This window comes from Urocitellus parryii, chromosome 8 (assembly GCF_045843805.1).
Source record: "Urocitellus parryii isolate mUroPar1 chromosome 8, mUroPar1.hap1, whole genome shotgun sequence".
Taxonomy (NCBI): domain Eukaryota; kingdom Metazoa; phylum Chordata; class Mammalia; order Rodentia; family Sciuridae; genus Urocitellus; species Urocitellus parryii.
In genome coordinates, this window is record NC_135538.1 from 72,085,609 (window position 1) to 72,104,730 (window position 19,122).

The following is a 19,122-nucleotide window of genomic DNA, read 5'->3' on the forward strand; positions in this document are numbered from 1 at the left end:
GCCTAGCTCATTCGAGGCCCTGGGTTTGATCCTCAGCACCATATAAAATAAATAAATAAAACAACGGTATTTTGTCCAATCAGAACTAAAAAATAAATATTAACTAACTAAATAAATTCCTATCACTCATATTCTAACATCACGTTCCAAAGTTAATTGATAGTTGATTGGAAGTTCCTTTCATATTAAGGAACTTTCCTTCTAATTGTAGCAGATTCAGTTCTTAACAAATATTGAGTTGTGATTTTATCAAACATCTTAGAAAACATTCAAGTCATCACCTGATAAAATGACAGTTATAGTACTGAAATGCAAACAAACAAACAAAATAACCAACACTATTAAGAGACAAAACCGCATAACAAGATAGCCTTAGAAAGTCCATCATTATTACCTTACATTTTTTTAGAGGAGGGAAAAAAACTGAGAAAGCATAGTTTCTTTGGGACTACGTTTATAAGGGTGTCAAGCTCTTGATCACAGTTTGTTCATCTATTAACGAGAAACTATAAGTCATATTCTCTACCTACCATTACCCCCCAAATTAGACCATTATTTCAATATTTTTATTCCTGAGTACAGATTTCAGCTAGTCTCAGATTAAAGGATTAACATCTTATCACATGATGGTTTAGTAAAGTCCCATTTTACACATTCAAGCTGTTCAATTCCTTAAACAATGGTATTCAAAACTAATACATGGGTATGCTTGCATTTACATCATCATTTTTCCACTGGGATTAATTTCCACAGTGCTGAATAATGAATATAAACACTCCTGGGCCCCAATCCGAGACCTTCTAATTCAGTTGATCCAGGCTGAGATCTGGCATGGGTATTTTTAATCCAATTAGGTTCCATCCTACCATTTATGGGATAGTTATAAAAACTTATTGAGTAGGTATCTTTAAAATTAATATTTATGTTTTTATTTATTTATTTTTTTAAAGAGAGAGAGAGTGAGAGAGAGAGCATTTTAATATTTATTTATTTATTTATTTAAGTTATGTGGTGCTGAGGATCAAACCCAGGCCGCACGCATGCCAGGCGAGCGCGCTACCGCTTGAGCCACATCCCCAGCCCCAGTATATTTATGTTTTTAGAGTTCTATTCTTTTGAGAAAATAGGTGAATCATTGGTGATAATATTAATGATATCATTATTTTTAATTATAGTAAATTTAATTTATAGTAAATTATATAATAAGCTCTAGGTTATAGTTTTCAGTTGACATTGAAAATTATCAATTTCATTGAAATATTTGCAGAATTGAAAACTTGGAACTTAATGGGTTAAATTTTTTTCCAAATTGAAATCTGAATAAGGACTGTGGATTGTATCCATATCAGTTTTCTGGTTGTGAAAATGTACTATAGTTACATAAGATATGATCACTGGCAACAAACAGATAAAGGGTACAAGAGAACTATCACTACTAGTTCTTACAATCACATGTGAATTTATAATTTAATTATAAATTAATTAAATTTAAAAAAGCTCCCCAAGTAATTCTAATGTGCAGCTATGAAAGAGAACCAGTGCAATGAACATTCTGTATTTAACACTAACATTCTGATTTATTTGAAGATGTCCTATTATCTTGATCATTAAATAGGTATCTAGAAATAAATGAAAAAAGTGAAGATGGTATCTTTTTTCAATAATTTTTAAGGTATAATTTGCAAATACACCCATTTTAACAACTTGGTAAGTTCTGGCTCAATATATACTCATATAACTACTCCTAAATATAGAACTCAAAATAGAGAACATTTTCATAACTGCAAATAGTTTCCTTTTGTCCTTTTAAAAAAAAAAAAATTTTTAGTTGTAAATGGACACAATATCTTTGTTGTTGTTGTTGTTGTTGCTGGGGATTGAACCTAAAGACTTGTGCATACCAAGCAAGCACTCTACTGACTGAGCTATACCCCCAGCACTCCACAATATTTTTTTATGTAGTGCTGAGGATCGAACCTAGTGCCTCACACCTGTGCAGCAAGTGCTTCTACCAATGACCTACAGCCCCAGCCCCTCCTTTTATACTTTTCTAATCAACTCCTCCTACCTTATGAAGCCACCAAGACTTTTAAGAAAAATCTGGGTTTTGTTTCTTAGGTACTGGGGATTGAAGTCAGGAGCATTTAATCACTGAGCCATATCACCAGCCCTTTTCATATTTTATTTAGAGACAGGGTCTCACTAAGTTGCTTAGGGCCTTGTTAAGTTGCTGAGGCCACCTCTGAACACCGATCCTCCTACCTCCTGAGCCACAGGGATTACGGGCATGTGCCAGTGTTCAGCTGGGTTTTTTTTTTTTTTCTTAATGTCTTTTCTCTTTTTACCCACATGTGTTTCTAAGTGATTAAAATCTACTGCTTTAATAATATGATTCTGTGAATCTGCGATTTAAATCCATCTGCTAAATAATTTATTAAATTCTAGTTGGAATAAAGAGTAACAACAACAGTGCAAGACCCCCTGTGCATATGAGATAGAAAGCACAAACTGGTAGAAAGGGTAAAAAACAAAAAACAAACAAACAAACAAAAAACATAAGAGGCAGCAACTCTGGGCCACCTAAAAATATGTAACAGATATGTTTGCAGTTTTTTCCCCTCCTTCAGGCTACTGAGGTCTGGGAGTCTCAGAACATGACTATAAGGATGAGTTGGTGACGTCACGCTCCCTGATAATACAGATATTATTGTCTCACAAACTTCTGCATGTCAGTTTTTACAGGCATGAAAAGCGAAGAGAAAAACTTCTTAATAAGCCAGTCTAGTCTTTCATTCTATAGACAAGAAACCTGGGGAAAGCCAAAAGAGCCATGAAAAGGTCATACAACTAGTTAGGGTCAGGACCATTCTCCAAGTTTCTTCAATTCTAGTCCCAGTTATTCCAAACCTTGTGCTTCCATAATCTGGCAGAATTATTGTAACAAATCCACACCATGTTTTTGTTTTTTCCCCCTCAACATGTATTAGTGTGCACAACCCTTATCCCTGAATTAGAACATACATCATTCTTTTTAATACCCATGTAGTTACTAAGCCCTTTACTATATGTTCCATACATGTGACTTTTCTTTCATCTTATCAAGTTTATTTATAAAATGAATCATGTCAAATTTTTAAAAATGTTCAAATTTAATTCAGAAATATATTTAAATTATATTTAATTCATATATTTAATTCAGAAATACTTTAATTCAGGAATAATTCCTATATAATTTTCACTAGAAAATAAATGTAAATTTGGATTTTTTCTTTTGTTTGGTTTCCACATCATTTTATTTTCTATTATTTCTACTATCATTAGACATCTATTGCTAATCAGCATTTATAATTGATTTGATTATTTAATTATTTAATCAAAGTCCAAAATATTTTCCTAGGATAAACTGATGCTCATTTTTCTTTCTTTCATTTTTTTTTTTTTTTTTGGTACCAGGGATTTTAACCAAAGGGTACTTGACCACTAAGCCACAACCCCAGCTCTTTTTATTTTTTGAGATAGGGTCTTGCTAAATTGCTTATGGCCTCACTAAATTGCTGAGGCTGGTTTTGAACTTGTGATCTTTCTCTCTCAGCCTCCTGAACTGCTGGGATTTCAGGCAAGCAGCTGGGATTACAGGCATGGTAGCCTGGCTAATTTTCATTTCTGAAGTTGTGCATGAAGAAACAATGGCAGAGAAGTCATCAAGAGAAATGTATTTCACAGTTTGCCCCATGAAGATATATTTACATTCCCTTTTAGATTAGAACGCTAGGGTGCATATTTATCTTTTGACAAATGCCTAGGAAAATAACCTTTAATTAATAGGCTAAGTCAGTCAAGCTTAGAAAAGAGAATTACTAAATTCAATTAGATTTAGTTCTTAAAGTTTAAAAAGACATGAAGGAAGAAAAACTAAGAGATTTGATGTTAAGACACCTTACCTATTGGCACAGAGATTTTCCTTTTCTTGAAGTTTGGTTTAAACACAAAACAGCCCTTAAAAAAGAAAAAAGCATAAAGTCAATGTAGCCACGGAACTGACAAATCTGATTAACCAAATATTTTATGGCTTTTTTATAAAAGATGTTTATTTCAGGTTCTAAGAAATCACATCACGTCATTCTGAATTACAGAAGGAAAATCTTAAAACAACCATCCATTCCTTTATCCTTCTTCCTATGGAATGCTCTGGTAGATCTTTAGGTTTACTCTTTGGGACCTACTCTGATAGACAAAGGAAATAAAAGCTGATGAAACTGATTTCCAGAAAGTTTCCATTTTAATAAAATTTAAGACTATGTTGTTAGTGTCCTAAGTCACAGGGGCCTTATCTCAGGGAGTCCCAATATGTGAGGTCTGGTCACTTGCCCCAAAAATCAAATGGAAAAGGCAATAAAGAAGGAAAGGAATTTTATTTATTACAGCCATACTGGGAAGACAAGGGGAAGCAAGTATCCTCTGCCAGGTCTTCTGGGGTACTAACATGAGCTTCAGGTTTAAACAGTAGACCGTATAAAAGAGTAAGTATGCACAGTTAAGCAGACTTGGTTAAACTGTGATCTGGTTTGTCATTATCTCAGGTTCTGTGAAGTTCTGCTGACTCCAGGGGAGTCATTATTACTTGAGGAAGCAATTTGGTTTCCATTAAAAAATGACTGCTTCTTTTCTGTAGGCAGACTTAGTTGCTGTCACAGGATAACTGGTTCTGCTTAGGGGGTGCAGTCACATTGTGGGACAATCTTCCTGAAATGTCCAAAAATCGTAAAAATATCTTAGTCACTATTATCTTGGTGTCTTTAGTCTTGAAGAGGGCCAAGAGATTTTAGGCAAATTTAGGACTAACTGACCTTGTACTACCAGTTTTCAGATGGACACTCCTTAAGTGATTAACACATCTATACAGAGTTGAGTAGGAATATGACCAAAAGTTCAAGATTATAAAGGTGGCAGGCAGAAAAACAAAAGCAGTAATTCCTAACAATTTATCCTTTTAGTTACCCATCAGACACCTTCAGGCCCAACTGAAGAGTCAATGCTTTAAAGTAAAAGCATCTTCTAAGACCTTATTACAAGAGGAGAAATAACATTAAGATGAAGATCAAGAAAATTGAAAGTAGGGCTGGGGATGTAGCTCAGTGGCACAGTGCTTGCCTAGCATGTGCACAAGACCCTGTGTACAACAGTAGCACTTTACCATTCCAAAAGAAGTCCTTATTATTTAACTAAACTCTAAGTACTTAGAACTTTGACAAGCAAATAGAAAACTCTATCATTTTATCCTACAACTTTCTTCAACCAATAAAAGTCTTATTAATTTATCCACTAAAGTTTGACTCAAAACTAACCTTGTCTGTGAAACCTTTCCCAAGTCCCTAGTGAGAAATGTTCCTTTCCTTAGATCTCACAGTACTTTAACATCTTCATTTGGCTTTGTTTTGAATTACTTTCACTGTAAATCAATTATTTTGGGTGTAAATCAATTATTTTGGGGTGTGTCTCTCCAAGTAAACAGTGAACATCTTCAGAATAAAGACTGTATTTTATTTATAATTATTTCCTCAATATTTAGAATAGTGCTAACATGTACATTAGGCAGTCAGTATTTAGAAGGAATGAATGTTTGCAAATTAATGTTCTTGGCAATTTCATAACTATATTCATTGGAATTATGTACCACTGGTCTAATGTAATAATATACTGATCCTAGTGTATCCTACCAATCCTAAAGTCACACTTTATAAATACCTTCTTAAAGATTTCATTTATATGGAAAATTTAAAAAAGAATAAAAGAAATTTACCTACAAAGTCATCTCAGGATAGTGTAAGAGATAACTGTGCAAAATATAAAGTGGCCATTTGGATTCCAGGTTCAAATTTAAAACTGTGCCGTATGTTCTTATTTTTGCAACTAGTGGAGCTATGTGAAATACACATTTTTAGGGCTGGGGATGTGGCTCAAGCGGTAGCACGCTCGCCTGGCATGCGTGCGGCCCGGGTTCGATCCTCAGCACCACATACAAAGATGTTGTGTCTGCCGAAAACTAAAAAATAAATATTAAAATTCTCTCTCTCTCTCTAAAAAAAGAAAAAAAATGTCTTGGTGTTTGGAACAAAAATAGTGCCTACTGTTATATGGCATTGTGAACTCTTTAAAAAAAAGAGAAATAAACATATTTAGAAAAATCATATGGTATAATGACAAGCTTGTCATTTCATCCTTTCCATATGGACCTACAATGCAGTAAAAGAAAGGTGCTCTTAAAGAAACAAGATAGGAAGAGTACTTAGAATGGATTCTAATATCAGGCAATGGTAGTAATATGGTTAATCACTTCGAACTGCTAGTAAAGTGATGGTGTTAGATAGGAAGGAAGAAATCTAGAAGGAGGGCAACAGCCACAAAACATCATAAGGACAGAGAAGTGAAAGTACTTAGAGGTTAAAAAACAAAATGACAGAAACTTCATATATCTGTTCTGACATGGTAGCCATGGTCACATGCAGTTATTAAGTGCTTGAAATGTGGCTAGTACAAATGAGAAACTGAATTTTTAAATTAAATATTATTTTAAATTTAAATTTAGCCACACGTGGCTAGTGAATACTTCATAGGACAATACAACTCCAGGATTTATCTTCTTGCCCACTACATTTTGACTTGCAAACCCTTACCACCTAGGTTTACCTTATGAAGGAGGTCTATATGATCCCGCCCTCACACCTACATTACTTTTCCAATCTTATTTTCCCTAATGTTCCTACTTTCTCCAATTTTGATGACACTGACTTTGCAATTTCTTTACAATACTTTATTTTTTGCTGTCTAGTCCCTGCCCTCCCTTCCCCCCACCGCCAAAGAAACATGTTCTCTTTGTTCTCCATCCTCAAAACCCATGCCTGACAAACTTCTAGTCATTTTTTTGTAGGTCTCAGCCAAAGTGTCAGTTTCTCCAAAAAGTCTTCGCCAACCCTTAACAATCTATATTAGGTTCTTCTCTCTCGTCCATCTCAGAACTTTTTTCTTTCACAAGTGATCATCAGCCTGTTAGTGTCTCTCTTAAGTGCAGGAACAAGTCTAATTTGTTTACCTCTGTATCTTAGTACCTATCGGAGTGCTTTGGCGCAACAGTAAACATGAAGGAAAAAGTAGGGGAGAACGGGGCACATTCTCTGGGCATCCGACCTCCACGAATCAGGACTTAAAAACCCACCCTGGCTGCATTGCAAGGCAGATCAGCGACCTCGTTCCCCAAAGTTGGCCTCAACTAAACCTGAGGCAAAGACGCCTGAACTGTCTGCCTCTCCCTCCCATGGAGCCAGGGAACAGAGAGGCCTGTATAACTTCCACTAAATCCCTTCTCCAAAGAGGAATGAGGCGGCGGTGAGGCCTGGGTGAGCACCCGCCCAGACGTACCTTGGACACGGAGGACGTGGCCATGGTCCTACCGCCCGGTAGGTTGCGGATACACTCAGGATTTCCCGCGCGCCCTCGCGGCAGCAGGGTAAAGGTTAAAGGCGGGCCGTTCGGCTCTTTGATTAGCTGGCGCGGCCGTCCGGGGCTGGCTTCCGGTGTGCAGAGGCGGGGCGTTCAGAAAAGGGAGGAGCGAGGCCAGAGCCAGAAATGGCGTGTGGCTTCCGCAGATCCATTGCCAGCCAGGTACGGATCCTCTAGCGGGCGGAACAGGGACTCCGCGAGGCGGGGGACCCCAAGCCCATTAGCAGCTGCAGGCGGTCACTCAGTGGGAGGGTCGGTTCCGCGAAACTCTGTTTGTTTCTGCAGCTTCATCCCTTTTCTCTCGAGGTGCAGAGGAGAGTCATGTGGAGGGTCAGGAATAAGGCAGAGATCGTTTTCTCAGGGTGAAAAGTAAACTTTGAAAGGTACTTGTTGCTTCCCTCGCTCCTTTTCTTTTTATTTTTTAAATGTATTTTTTAGTTGTTGATGAACCTTCATTTTATTTTTATATGGTGCTGAGGATTGAACCCAGTTCCTGACACATGCTAGGCAAGTGCTCTACTACTGAGCTACACCCCCAGCCGCCTCCCTCCCCCCTTTTCAATCCACCTTTTTCCATGTTTTACTTGGGTGACGCACTACCTGGATAGAATGTCTTTGGGCCATGATTAGACTCCAAAGAAATGAATGCTCCACACACTTAGTGAAGTTGATAATGGATCTGAATTGCTATCAAAAGGATCTAGCATAAAAGCTTGTTGTTTCTCTTGCAGTCCTTAGGACAATTTACCCTAGAAATATTTTGGTAAATCCCAAAAGTAAATGAGTCTGTGCCTTTTTGATTTGGAGGCATTGATGAGTAAAAACTGCAGAATCAATCTGGAATTTATTAAAAAGAAATTTTAAAATTCACTGAATATCTTTGTAATTTTGTTGCAAGGAAAGTTTCCATTGTGGCCTTGACAAATTCATTTCCTTTTTATTAATGACATATTTTGCCTGGTATATAATTTACTTTAGCTCATTTTCGCTGTTTGTAGGCATTTTGGGGAAATCCTTCTGTCTTTGTCTTCAAGCTTATAGATGTACTGCTGTGTCCCCTGCTAGCTAGCTCCTCTAATACCACCTTTTAATAAGTCAAAGCTGAGTTTATTGCTTGCTGGGGTAAGGCAAAACACCACCTCATCAGACTTCTCCTAGTGCCTAAATTGGGAAAGCAAGATCAGATTTATTGAGAATCTTATGTATGGGATAAGGCTGATCTTTCAGCAGCAGAGTATGGGAGGGGATTGGGTCTGAAGGCTCAATTAGAACTGGATACTGATCTTGATAAAACAGTTTGTCATTGGTGGAAAGGGCAGGGCAAAGGTTCTTACAACATAAAGATGCTTTCTATTAAAGAACTGAGATTTTCCATAAAGCTCCTGTGAAAATCAAGTTATTTAGGCAGCAGTCTCCAGAACTGTTACATTATGCTGATGAAGATAAAAAAAATAGTCATGTTAATGTAGAGAGTAAACTGTCTCTGAGGTAGGTAGTTTGGGTCCTCAGTATTCAGCAGATGCTTTGTATTCTCAACCCACAGGTCAAAATAGTGCTATGATCAGAAACATAATTGTTTTTAGTTTTGCAAAGGTTGTATTCTTCCTCATAAAGAAGGTAAGATGGAGGAACAGGAACAAATAGTTATTAAGCTACTTTGACTTTTTTAAGCCCATGGTAACCCTTTGGTGTAGTTTACATAATAATATTATGCAATTGAACACATGGAGATCTGGAGATATTAAGTAACCTACCCAAGGCCACATGGATAGTAAATTAAAGTGATTTTATGAATTGAAATCTAATTTAAAAACCATTTTTTTTCTATAAATTGCTATTTAGTTTGTGAAATCAAGAAGCACAATCTAGTCACTAAAAAGAATTTGTGCAGACTGGGGTTGTAGCTCAGTGGTAGAGCACTTGCCTACCATGTGTAAAGCACTGGGTTCAAGTCTCAGCACCATATATAACTAATAAAATAAAAGTCCATTGACAATGAAAAAAATATTTTAAAAAAGAATTTATGGATATATATGGCAACATAAATTAACCAAATATGTATTTATCTGATTATGGAGTGTTTGAGGGATTGAGTAAAAGTTGAGGATAAATAAAAATGTGTGTACTTGTACAAATGAGGAGCTCTTTGCTAGTTTAGGAATGAAGGAAATATTATATGATAATGACACAATTATTAAGCAGACTTTGAATAATGAGCCTAGAGTTTTCTAACAACTATCCCAAAGTTGAAATTGAATGTTTTCTGCCCTGGAGTGGCTCCAGACCAGCATGGGGAACAGATGTGAACAGATAATTGCAGTGCACTCTGTAACCACTATATTAGAAACTTATGCAAAAGAGAACTTAAAGAAGAAGGCTTTATGTCATGGGAGGCTTTGTGGAAAACAAGATGATGGGGCTCCATCTTGAAGGGGGAATGAGTAGCAGTGTGCCAAGTGAATAGGAGGTTGGCAAGGTGTAGGTGTTCTAAGAAGAGAGGATGCAGACATACTGACATATGGAAAGCATGGTATGTTCATGTAACCAGAGTATTTGGATATGACTAAAATTTAGATTATACTTCACCTCAGTAAGTTCTATTAGTTTTAACTTTGGAAATACATCTTGGAGCCAAACAGTCTTTCCCATTACTGCTTCTTCCTCTCCCTATCCCAAACCAAGCCACCATTATCTACACTGACTTCTTATGGGTTTGTTTCTATTTATTCCTCCCTTTCATCCATTTTACATATATCAAAAAAGTGACTTTTAAAATGTAAATCAAATCATATTACTTATCCTTCTACATTTCACAAACTCTACACCAGAACTTAAACATCTTTTTAAATTCATTCCTCTATTCTTTCTGTAAGGTCTAACCAAAATGTTATTTTCTATCTCTTTAACCCACCAAGGTCTTTTCATTCTCATTGCATAGATTATTCCCTGTGTCTAAAAGAAATGCACTTTGCATATGCCATAACCCATTATGCAAGGTAAAGGTTTAACAAATAGTACTTATAATGTGTATGTGTTCACTTTTTTTGCTTTATACTACTTCATTTTTCAAAAATGGTAGTTGGAACTCATTGGATTTATTCCCAGCTGATAACATATAGTTTAAGAGTATATCCTCCAGTTCTCCATCTCAGTCCCTTGTTTGCTTCTATAATAACATTATAAGTGAGTAATTATTTTGTTTTGATGTATATTTCCTCTATAATATTTTTTGAAGACAGAGAACACTTCTTATTCATTGTTATTTCCCCCACCTCAGCAAAGTGCCTGGAACATAGAAGATATACATACCTGAAGAATGAACATGAGAATATATATTGAGATATAATATAAAAACTATAATTTCACTGTATGAGTTCATGATTTTAAAGTGAGATGACATGGTAATAGTGAAAAGAACTAAAATTCCAGCCCTATCACTTTCGTGACAAACTCTTGGCAAATTAACCTGATGGCTGTAAGATGATGGTGTTGATTCGAGTTTATGGATTGTTACATAAAATTAATAGTTGTGGTGATATAAGTATTAGCTACTATTTATGGAATGCTTGAAACATGGAGTTTATGGATTGTTACATAAAATTAATAGTTGTGGTGATATAAGTATTAGCTACTATTTATGGAATGTTTGTAACATGGAGTGTTTTGCATAACTTTAGGGCTATTGATAAGATTTAATGAAGTAGGGCAAGGTGGCACCCGGCCATAAAGCCAGCAACTCAGGAAACAGCAGCAGGAGGCTTGCAAGTTCAAGGCCAACTTGGGCAATTTAGCAAGACCCTGTCAAAAAATAAAAAGGAGGGGAAACTGGAGATTTCAGCTCAGTTTCAGAGCATCTTTGGGTTCAATTCTCAGTGTACACAGGGGTGAAAAAAAGATAAAAGTTCTATTAAGATAATATTACAGAAAGTGCTTCGTGTCAAGAACTGAAGGGTCTGTGATTTTAATTTACATGTTAACCTACCATAGTTCAGAGATGGTGGCAGAAAACATGAGACTTTATTATTCATAGCAATAGCAATAGCTGGAAAATGAACATTACTAAAGCTTTGGCATTAGTAAGTTTAAGTTCAGCTTGTTCTTTTATTAACCTTTAATTTTGAAGTAATTTCAAACTTACAGATAATAGTACTGAGATTTCCATATCCCCTAGATTAACTAGGTTGGCTGATTATTGACATTTCACATTTGCTTCATCATTCTGTCTAGATTATTTTTTCCTGTTTCATTTGAGAGTGGGATTCATATACATGCTCCTTTACCTCTTGATACATTATCATTTTTAAGAACAAATCTCATCTGACATATCATTAGTACAGTTATTAGATTCAGTGACATTGATATAAAACTTTAATCTTCAGTCTACATTGCAGTTTTGTTGATTTTTCAAGTGTAGTATCGCAAATTGCATTTAGTTGTCATGTAACTGGTACATTTTAAGTAGCCTTAAGGTCTCTTTATTAACTTTTATCTCCATAATTTAGTAAAGAAGATACACTGCTAACAAGCAAATGGGAATACAAGCCTCTTTGACTCTACTGACAGGTTTTATTATCAGCTTTTAGGTGTGGCCTCAAGAAGCAATTAAATTTGATGATCAATTATTGTCACCTAGTTCTGAGGTGAAATTTTGGGAAGATATTCATCCACATTCAGGTCAGCAACAGAATTGACTGAATTATCTAGGTATATGATTTGAGTTGCTATGATTTCAATGAGCACCTCCCTCCCAAAGACCTATATGGAAAGGTTTGATTCCCCAGAGTGACAGTATTGGGAGATGCTGTGAATCTTTAGGAGGTAAGGTGTGGTAGGAGGTTGTTAGGTTATTGGAGGCTTATCCTCATAAGGGACTGTGGGACTGTAGGCAGTCCTCCCTCTCTTCCCATCCCTCAACCCCTTTCCTGGTGTGAGATATAAGCTTTTGTTCCATCCTCTGCTCCTACCATGATGTGCCCTCATCAGAGGCTTAAGTCAGTGAGCCACCCATCTTGGACTCAAACCTCCAGAACCATGATCCAAAATAATCTTTCTTACCCAAGTAACCTGTGTCAGATATTTTATTATCCTGATGTGAACCTAATACACTTACTCTCTTATAGCCCACTAGCATTCAGTTCTGCTTAAAATCACAAGTATGAAAGTGATGCTGTTTTTTTTTTTTTTCATTTTAAGTAATTGGTGATAACTTGCCCTCCAAGTCCTTTGGGAAGTTCCCTTCTGAACCCTAAAGTTTGCTTGATTCTTGTTTGTGTCTTGGAACTATTCTAGGCCTTTTCCTAAGGAAAATTTTCTTCAAATTGGAAAACAGATGTGCTGTTGGTGGCAAATGTACAGAAACCTCATTGTATAAGAGTCAGGGGTGAAGAATAACCAGGGGTAATGGACAATTTAAGTATTTTACAATACGGAAGCGATGTCAGCTCTACCACTTTTAGCAATGTCTAATTGCTAATGAATATGGATCTCTTTTTTCATCAACACTATTAAAGTTTGTGTGCAATTGCCATAGATTTTGATTGTAAACTCAGGAAGCTTAGCTCCTAACTCAATTTACACCTGTCTTGATCGAGACTGATTATTTGTTTGACTTCATCATCAGTATCTAGGTACTAAAGATAGGAATTATGTTTGCTTGTGTGTTGAGGGCCACAGCCGACTCGGATGACGCATGGCATTTTTGCCAGAAGTAGTGGTTGAGAGGTGAAGCCAGCGAGTTCTTGCGGAGTTCCCATTGAGTTCCAGTTGAGCTCTCTTCAGGATTCCCAGAGAGTTCCCATTGGTTGGGGAAGTGCTAGAGGAGGGATATTTCCGGTGGCTGGGTCCTGGGCGAGCCTCGTGGCGTTAGGGGAGAATTCCCGGGGAGCGTGTGTGGAGTGTGCTGGTGGAGTTCAGAAATAAAGTTTGTTCCTGCTTCAGTGGCTCGTGATTTGTGCCCAGCCAGACTGCGGCACTTGTGTGCCAGAGAAACAAGTAGTTTAGAACTGCCCCTAAGCTCATTAATGCTTTAGCCCCTGGGAGCTAAAGATTCTATTGGAATCTCTGTTCTTAGGTTTCCAAATTTAAGGCTTAGAATTGTGCTTGGTATATTGCAAGCACTGAATACATATTAGTCATTATTATATTGTGTATTAGAATCTCTGGTTTGAGGTTCTGAAACCAGATTAGCAGTTGAGAGTTTTCACTTTTAACATGCATTTAAGAAGTGCTCCCAGCTTTCAGCCTCAGGTTTGCTCCTCATTCAATCATGTTGTTAAGTTTACTTCTCAAGGATTATGTCTAATATTTTGTATACTTTATTCTGTTAAAATTTTCAGCTTTACTGTTATAGTCTTCTTTTATTATTTTTCTTTCATTGAGTAACCTTTTGGCGTATTCTTCTCTGTGAAACTTTTTTCTTTCATCAGTTTGAAGCGCCAAGTAGTTAATGATGGGTGGATTCTTATACCTGGACTAAAGCCCAATGCCGGAAGAAACAGCTTTACCTGAAGATGAGGAAAAAAACTCTGCAGCTAAGGAAACCCATAGGCCACATTCCCATCAGAGAAAGCTCTGAATGCAATTTGAGAGACAGTTAAAGTCTTATTATTTCCAGAATAATTCTGAACATATGAGAATATAAGTAAATTAAAAGCCATTCTCTCTGGCATTTGAGAACTTGATTGTGGTTTTCAATTTCTTCCTCACCCCCCATTTGAGAGATACACCTCTAATTAAAAATATTTGCAGGGTCTGGGCATTGTTAAAATGAGAGTGTTATAGTTTAAATATGAGGTATCCCCCCCAAAACTCCTATGTTGATTCAGGAATGTTTAGAGATGAAATGATTATATTTTGAGAGCTATAATTTACTTGATGGATTAATCCATTTGATGGCTTAATAATTTGAACAAATTATTACTGGGTGGTAGTGGTAGGCAGGTGAGGCATGGCTAGGGGAAGTAATTCACTGGGGGGCATGCCCTTGGGGATTATATCTTCTCTCCTTTGCTGCTACTCTCATCTCCTTTCTGGCAGTTAGGAGCAAAGCAGCTTTCCTCTGCCATTCTCTTCCACTATATTTCTGTGTCACCTCAGGCCCAGAGTAATGGAGTCAACCAGCCATGAACTGAACCTCTGAAATTGTGAGCTCAAAATAAGCTTTTTCTCCTCTAACTTCTTTTTGTCAGATATTTTGGTCACAGCATTGTAAAGCAGACTAATAAAAGAGAACTGGTATCTCTCTAAGCAATGATTCTCAAGCTTTGAATTCAGACTAGAATCACCTGAGAAGCATTCAAAACTACCTAAACTCAGGCCAATTGACTGAGGTGGGATGGTGTTTTCATATTATCAGGTGATTCTGATATTCATCTAGGCTTGATAATGTCTACCCACAGGTGACCCAGAGGCAAAAAGGGGTAGTACAGAAATCCCCATATGTTACTGCACGTGAGAATCAGCTGAGGAACTTTTTTAAAGTCTTCTGCCCAGATCACATCTCAAACTTATTAAATCAGAATATTTGGGGCTGGGGATGTGGCTCAAGCGGTAGCACGCTCGCCTGGTATGTGTGCAGCCTGGGTTCGATCCTCAGCACCACATACAGACAAAAGATGTTGTGTCCACCAAATACTGAAAAATAAATATTAAAAATTTTCTCTCTCTCTCTCTCTGTCCCTCTCTCCCCTCTCTCTCTCTCCTCTCTCTCACTCTTAAAAAAAAAAAGAATATTTGCACGTGGGAGGATGGCATTAGTGTTTTCTAAAGATCCCCAAGTCATTCCAAATTGCAGCAAAGTGTTGTAACCACTGTGTAGTAATTAAGAATATGATCATGGAGCTGGGTATGATGCCACAAGCCTGTAATCACATTGCCTCAGGAGGCTGAAGCAAGGGGTTCGCAAGTTCAAAGCCAGCCTCAGCAATTTAGCAAGGTCCTAGGTAACTCAATGAGACCTTGTTGCTAAATAAAATATTAAAAAAGGACTGGGGATGTGGCTCAGAGGTTAAGTGTCCCTGGGTTCAAATGCCACAGTCTGGCTGGGCACAAAATCACGAGCCACTCAAGCAGGAACAAACTTTATTTTAAAAACTCCTGCAAATGCCACGCACGGGGCCTTCTAAGGGGACATGCTACACCAACAGGAAATCCCTCCTCCGGAATTCCCTCCTACCTCACTTCCCCAACCAATGGGAACTCTCCGGGAGTCCTGCAAGAGCTCCAAAGTAGCAGGCCAAGGCAAACAGCAGGGGTCTAATCTCCAATTGAATGCAGATCTTAACATAATCATTATCATCTCAATGGCTTGCTGGGGTCACCTTTCAACCAAAAATGCTATGTGTCATTCCTACTTGGCTATGGCTCTCAGCAAATCCCCAGTACCAGTGTGTATGTATGTATGTATGTGTATATATATAGATGACCATGGAAGACTCCATTGTATGATCCTTTTTTGATTTGTAAGTTCTCTGTATCTCATCTGTGAAATCTAGAAAATTATCTAGCTAACTTATAAGCTGGTCATAAGGATATGGCTAAATTATGCATATAGAATGCTTAGAATTGTATTTAGCCTTTTGTATATATTCAGTAAATATTAGCCCTTCTACAGCCAGGTTCTTGTGAGTGCTAATGGTCTCACAAGGCATAAGGATCATATTAGCCCAGGAGTTCAAGCCAGCCTGGGCAACTTAGTGAGAACCTGTTTCAAAAAAAGAAACAAAACAACAACAAAAATATCCCAGTTATAAGTAATCATCATCATGAATGTTGACTTTTTTTTTTTTAGATATATTTCTATGCAGATATACAGCCAGAAAAAAAGGAAGATAGAAAGGAAGACTTGATGGACATACCTTTTATAAAAACTGAGTTATGTTGTAATGAGTTTTTATTTTTAGGGTTTCTTAAATTTTACAACAGAAAATGTCCAGCATTAAAGTATAATGTTATGATTCCTCATGTACTCCTTACTGAAATGCCATTTTAAATAACAAGTATTAGTTTTGCTTTAAATAAAAAAGAAGCCAAAGTGCTATTTTTAAAATTTCAATATATTTGCTAAATGAAGTCTCTACAGATAAGGGATTGTGAAAGACATTTTAATTTGGAGTGTGTTTTTAAAGGGTCTTGATTCAAATTTAGTATTAATCTCTGCCATGGGTGATGGGGCCATTAGCACTCACAATTGGTTTAATAACTTTCCTCTATCTCTCTAATTTGCATTGGGTAACTTTCTTGCTCAAAATTTATAATATAGAGAGTCTATTTATTAACTGTTTCTCTCCTACTTGTCTCTTGGTCATTTTATATTGAATTGAGTGAGATGTTTACTGCCAGTCTTTTCCCCAGCATGTGGCCTACTTGAATTCTTTGCAAGCAGGCTTTTCAAACAGGACTTGTGCTGCCTTTTCTTTAAAAAGAAATCTTGAGAGCTCAGTATCAAAGGGAGGGTCTACTTTTAGAAATTACTTTTTAGATATAACATTAAAATAGATTATTAAATTATGTCAAAATCTTTTTAGGAAAACAACAAAAGAATAATACCAGATTATTTAGCTCTGAATTTGAATTTTCTCTCCTGATACTGTAGAGGCAAATGCACAGAACCTCCCAGTCTTGTTAGCTTTCTAATTTTTATGTGTCAGCTAATTCATATTAAATGACATAATATAACTGAGCAGATGAAAATATCATTAGTAAATTATTTGCTTTAACCAATCAGGATCTTTGTGATTAGGTAACATGACTACAGAATATATTTATTTTATTTACCATGGAGTTTTCTTGATAGTGTGCTTTATTTTTTAGGTTTAGTAACTTAACCAGCATACATTTCAGTATTGAGTTTTCTCTATTATCTTTTCTTTGTGATAATTTATTTTGATCTATAATTTGTTTTTTTAATAAAATATTTAATCATGGAGAAAAATATAATTAATTTCTATCTGCTCACCACCCAACTTGAAAGATAAAATATTAAAAATACTATTTAAGTTATCTGATACTGATACCGCTGTTGACCGGTGACGAGTTCTTGCTTCCCTGATGTTGAAGAATAACGCCAAAGAAGCACGCCAAGGCAAGGTCAGAGTAGAAATTAGAAGTTTATTAAAGGACAGCAGAAAAGACTTCTCCGGGAGGAAGAAGGGGACCCAAGAGGTGGAATCCATGGAAGTGCAGTTGTTTCCCCTTTTTATAGTTTTGGTGATGGAATGTAGGTTGGAAGGCCCGAGGGGTGGGACACAGGTGGGCCAAAGAAGTAGTCTGAGCAGGAAGGACTTCATTAACACTTCTTTGAGGTGGACTTTGGCCTAGGGCCTTTTCGGGACTTCATTAACATTCCATGAGTTGTCCTGTTTTCCCTGAGTCATTCTCAGCATGGCCTCCATTTTAGATTTCACTTGATATTAGACCCGATTTACCTAACTACACTGACTACCTAACTTTAAATCTGGCTTCAATACCCATCCCTAGTTGCAAACTCTTTTCTCACATTAGAGGTAAGGTCTGTCCTGAAATTTGTGTTTATAGGCTTGTGAGTAACACTCACTACCTATGAATATTTCCCTAAGTAGTATTATTTTGCAAGTTACTACTATTATATTGTAAGGGTCCGGCAGAGCATTGGAGGAAGAGACCACACAAGAGACCAGCTTCATGCAATAGGCAGGAGGGAGTTTATTGAACCAGCATGCTGGGGCTCAAGGCTCACTCAGGAAGGGAGAGCAGCCCAGAGCCCAGAGCAGAGGTCAAGCAGAGCTTAAGTACACTTTTTGGAGAGGGTAGGGGGCTTTGCATACATCAGAACAAATCATCTTGAGGCGCGGGAAAATTGAACAACAACCCTGAGCCATGATTAGTACATTTATTGGCGGGAACAGTCTGGGCAGGGGCGATTGGTCACCCCTGAGCTGGGTACACATGTAAACTGATTGGTTTTGTGGCCTGGATGCTTACGTCTGAGCTATTTGGAGCCCTTAGCTAATAAACAACCAGGGAATCAATGGAAATATTTACTGGGCAGTTCAGGTATTGTTCTAACAGCTACAGAGATTACAGGTTCCTGGGGTAGCAGAGGAATTTTAACAATACTTGGCCTATTATTATTATTTTTAGCCCAAGCCTTTCAATTTAGAAACTTTACAATGCCCAATCTTTTACACTTTAACTCAGACTCTTGCAGCTTAGAGTCAGCTTAGAAATTTTACCTTTACAATATAAATGATATCAAACTAATCTTTCTGAAGCTTGAAGTTTTTGGGTTGTTTGGATCAATTTTAAAAGATTCATCTGTAATAATGCAAACAAATCTACTTCAATTTTACTGCTAAATGGTATGTAATTGCAGTAATATACTAAGATTTAGATTTGGTTCTTTATTTCAGGGAAGTTTTCCTTTTTATTGAATATTGTGCCTCATTGCCCATCACCTTGGTCATACCTCTGATTGCAGCTGCCATTTGTGTAAAGAGGTTCCATGTATGCTTACACATTCACTTATTGCTAACAGTACTTCATTCTGCCTGAAGTTTGCTGGGCCTAGCATAGGCTTATCTCCAGTATGGCACAGTTATTTTGGATAGCAATTCAAAAGGTGTTGTGTATAAAAATTTAGCCCCAATT

General features: G+C 37.0%; 2 protein-coding genes across 5 annotated transcripts in view; one reads left to right on the forward strand and one right to left on the reverse strand.

Moving 5' to 3' along the window:
• Orc3 (origin recognition complex subunit 3) overlaps window positions 1–7,490 on the reverse strand; it is a 55,314-nt gene extending 47,824 nt beyond the window's left edge. For all 3 annotated transcript variants that reach the window (XM_026411407.2, XM_026411399.2, XM_026411393.2), the window contains exons 1-2: window positions 7,417–7,490; window positions 3,942–3,996 (exon numbers count right to left, since the gene is read on the reverse strand). In XM_026411407.2, the coding sequence (XP_026267192.1) occupies window positions 3,942–3,996; window positions 7,417–7,440 (79 nt within the window). In that variant the 5' untranslated portion in view covers window positions 7,441–7,490. The remainder of the gene's footprint in view (window positions 1–3,941; window positions 3,997–7,416) is intronic.
• A 121-nt stretch (window positions 7,491–7,611) lies between these two features.
• Window positions 7,612–19,122, forward strand: part of Rars2 (arginyl-tRNA synthetase 2, mitochondrial) — a 61,026-nt gene continuing 49,515 nt past the window's right edge. For both annotated transcript variants that reach the window (XM_026411364.2, XM_026411375.1), the window contains exon 1: window positions 7,612–7,659. In XM_026411364.2, coding sequence (XP_026267149.1) covers window positions 7,624–7,659 — 36 coding nt within the window. In that variant the 5' untranslated portion in view covers window positions 7,612–7,623. The remainder of the gene's footprint in view (window positions 7,660–19,122) is intronic.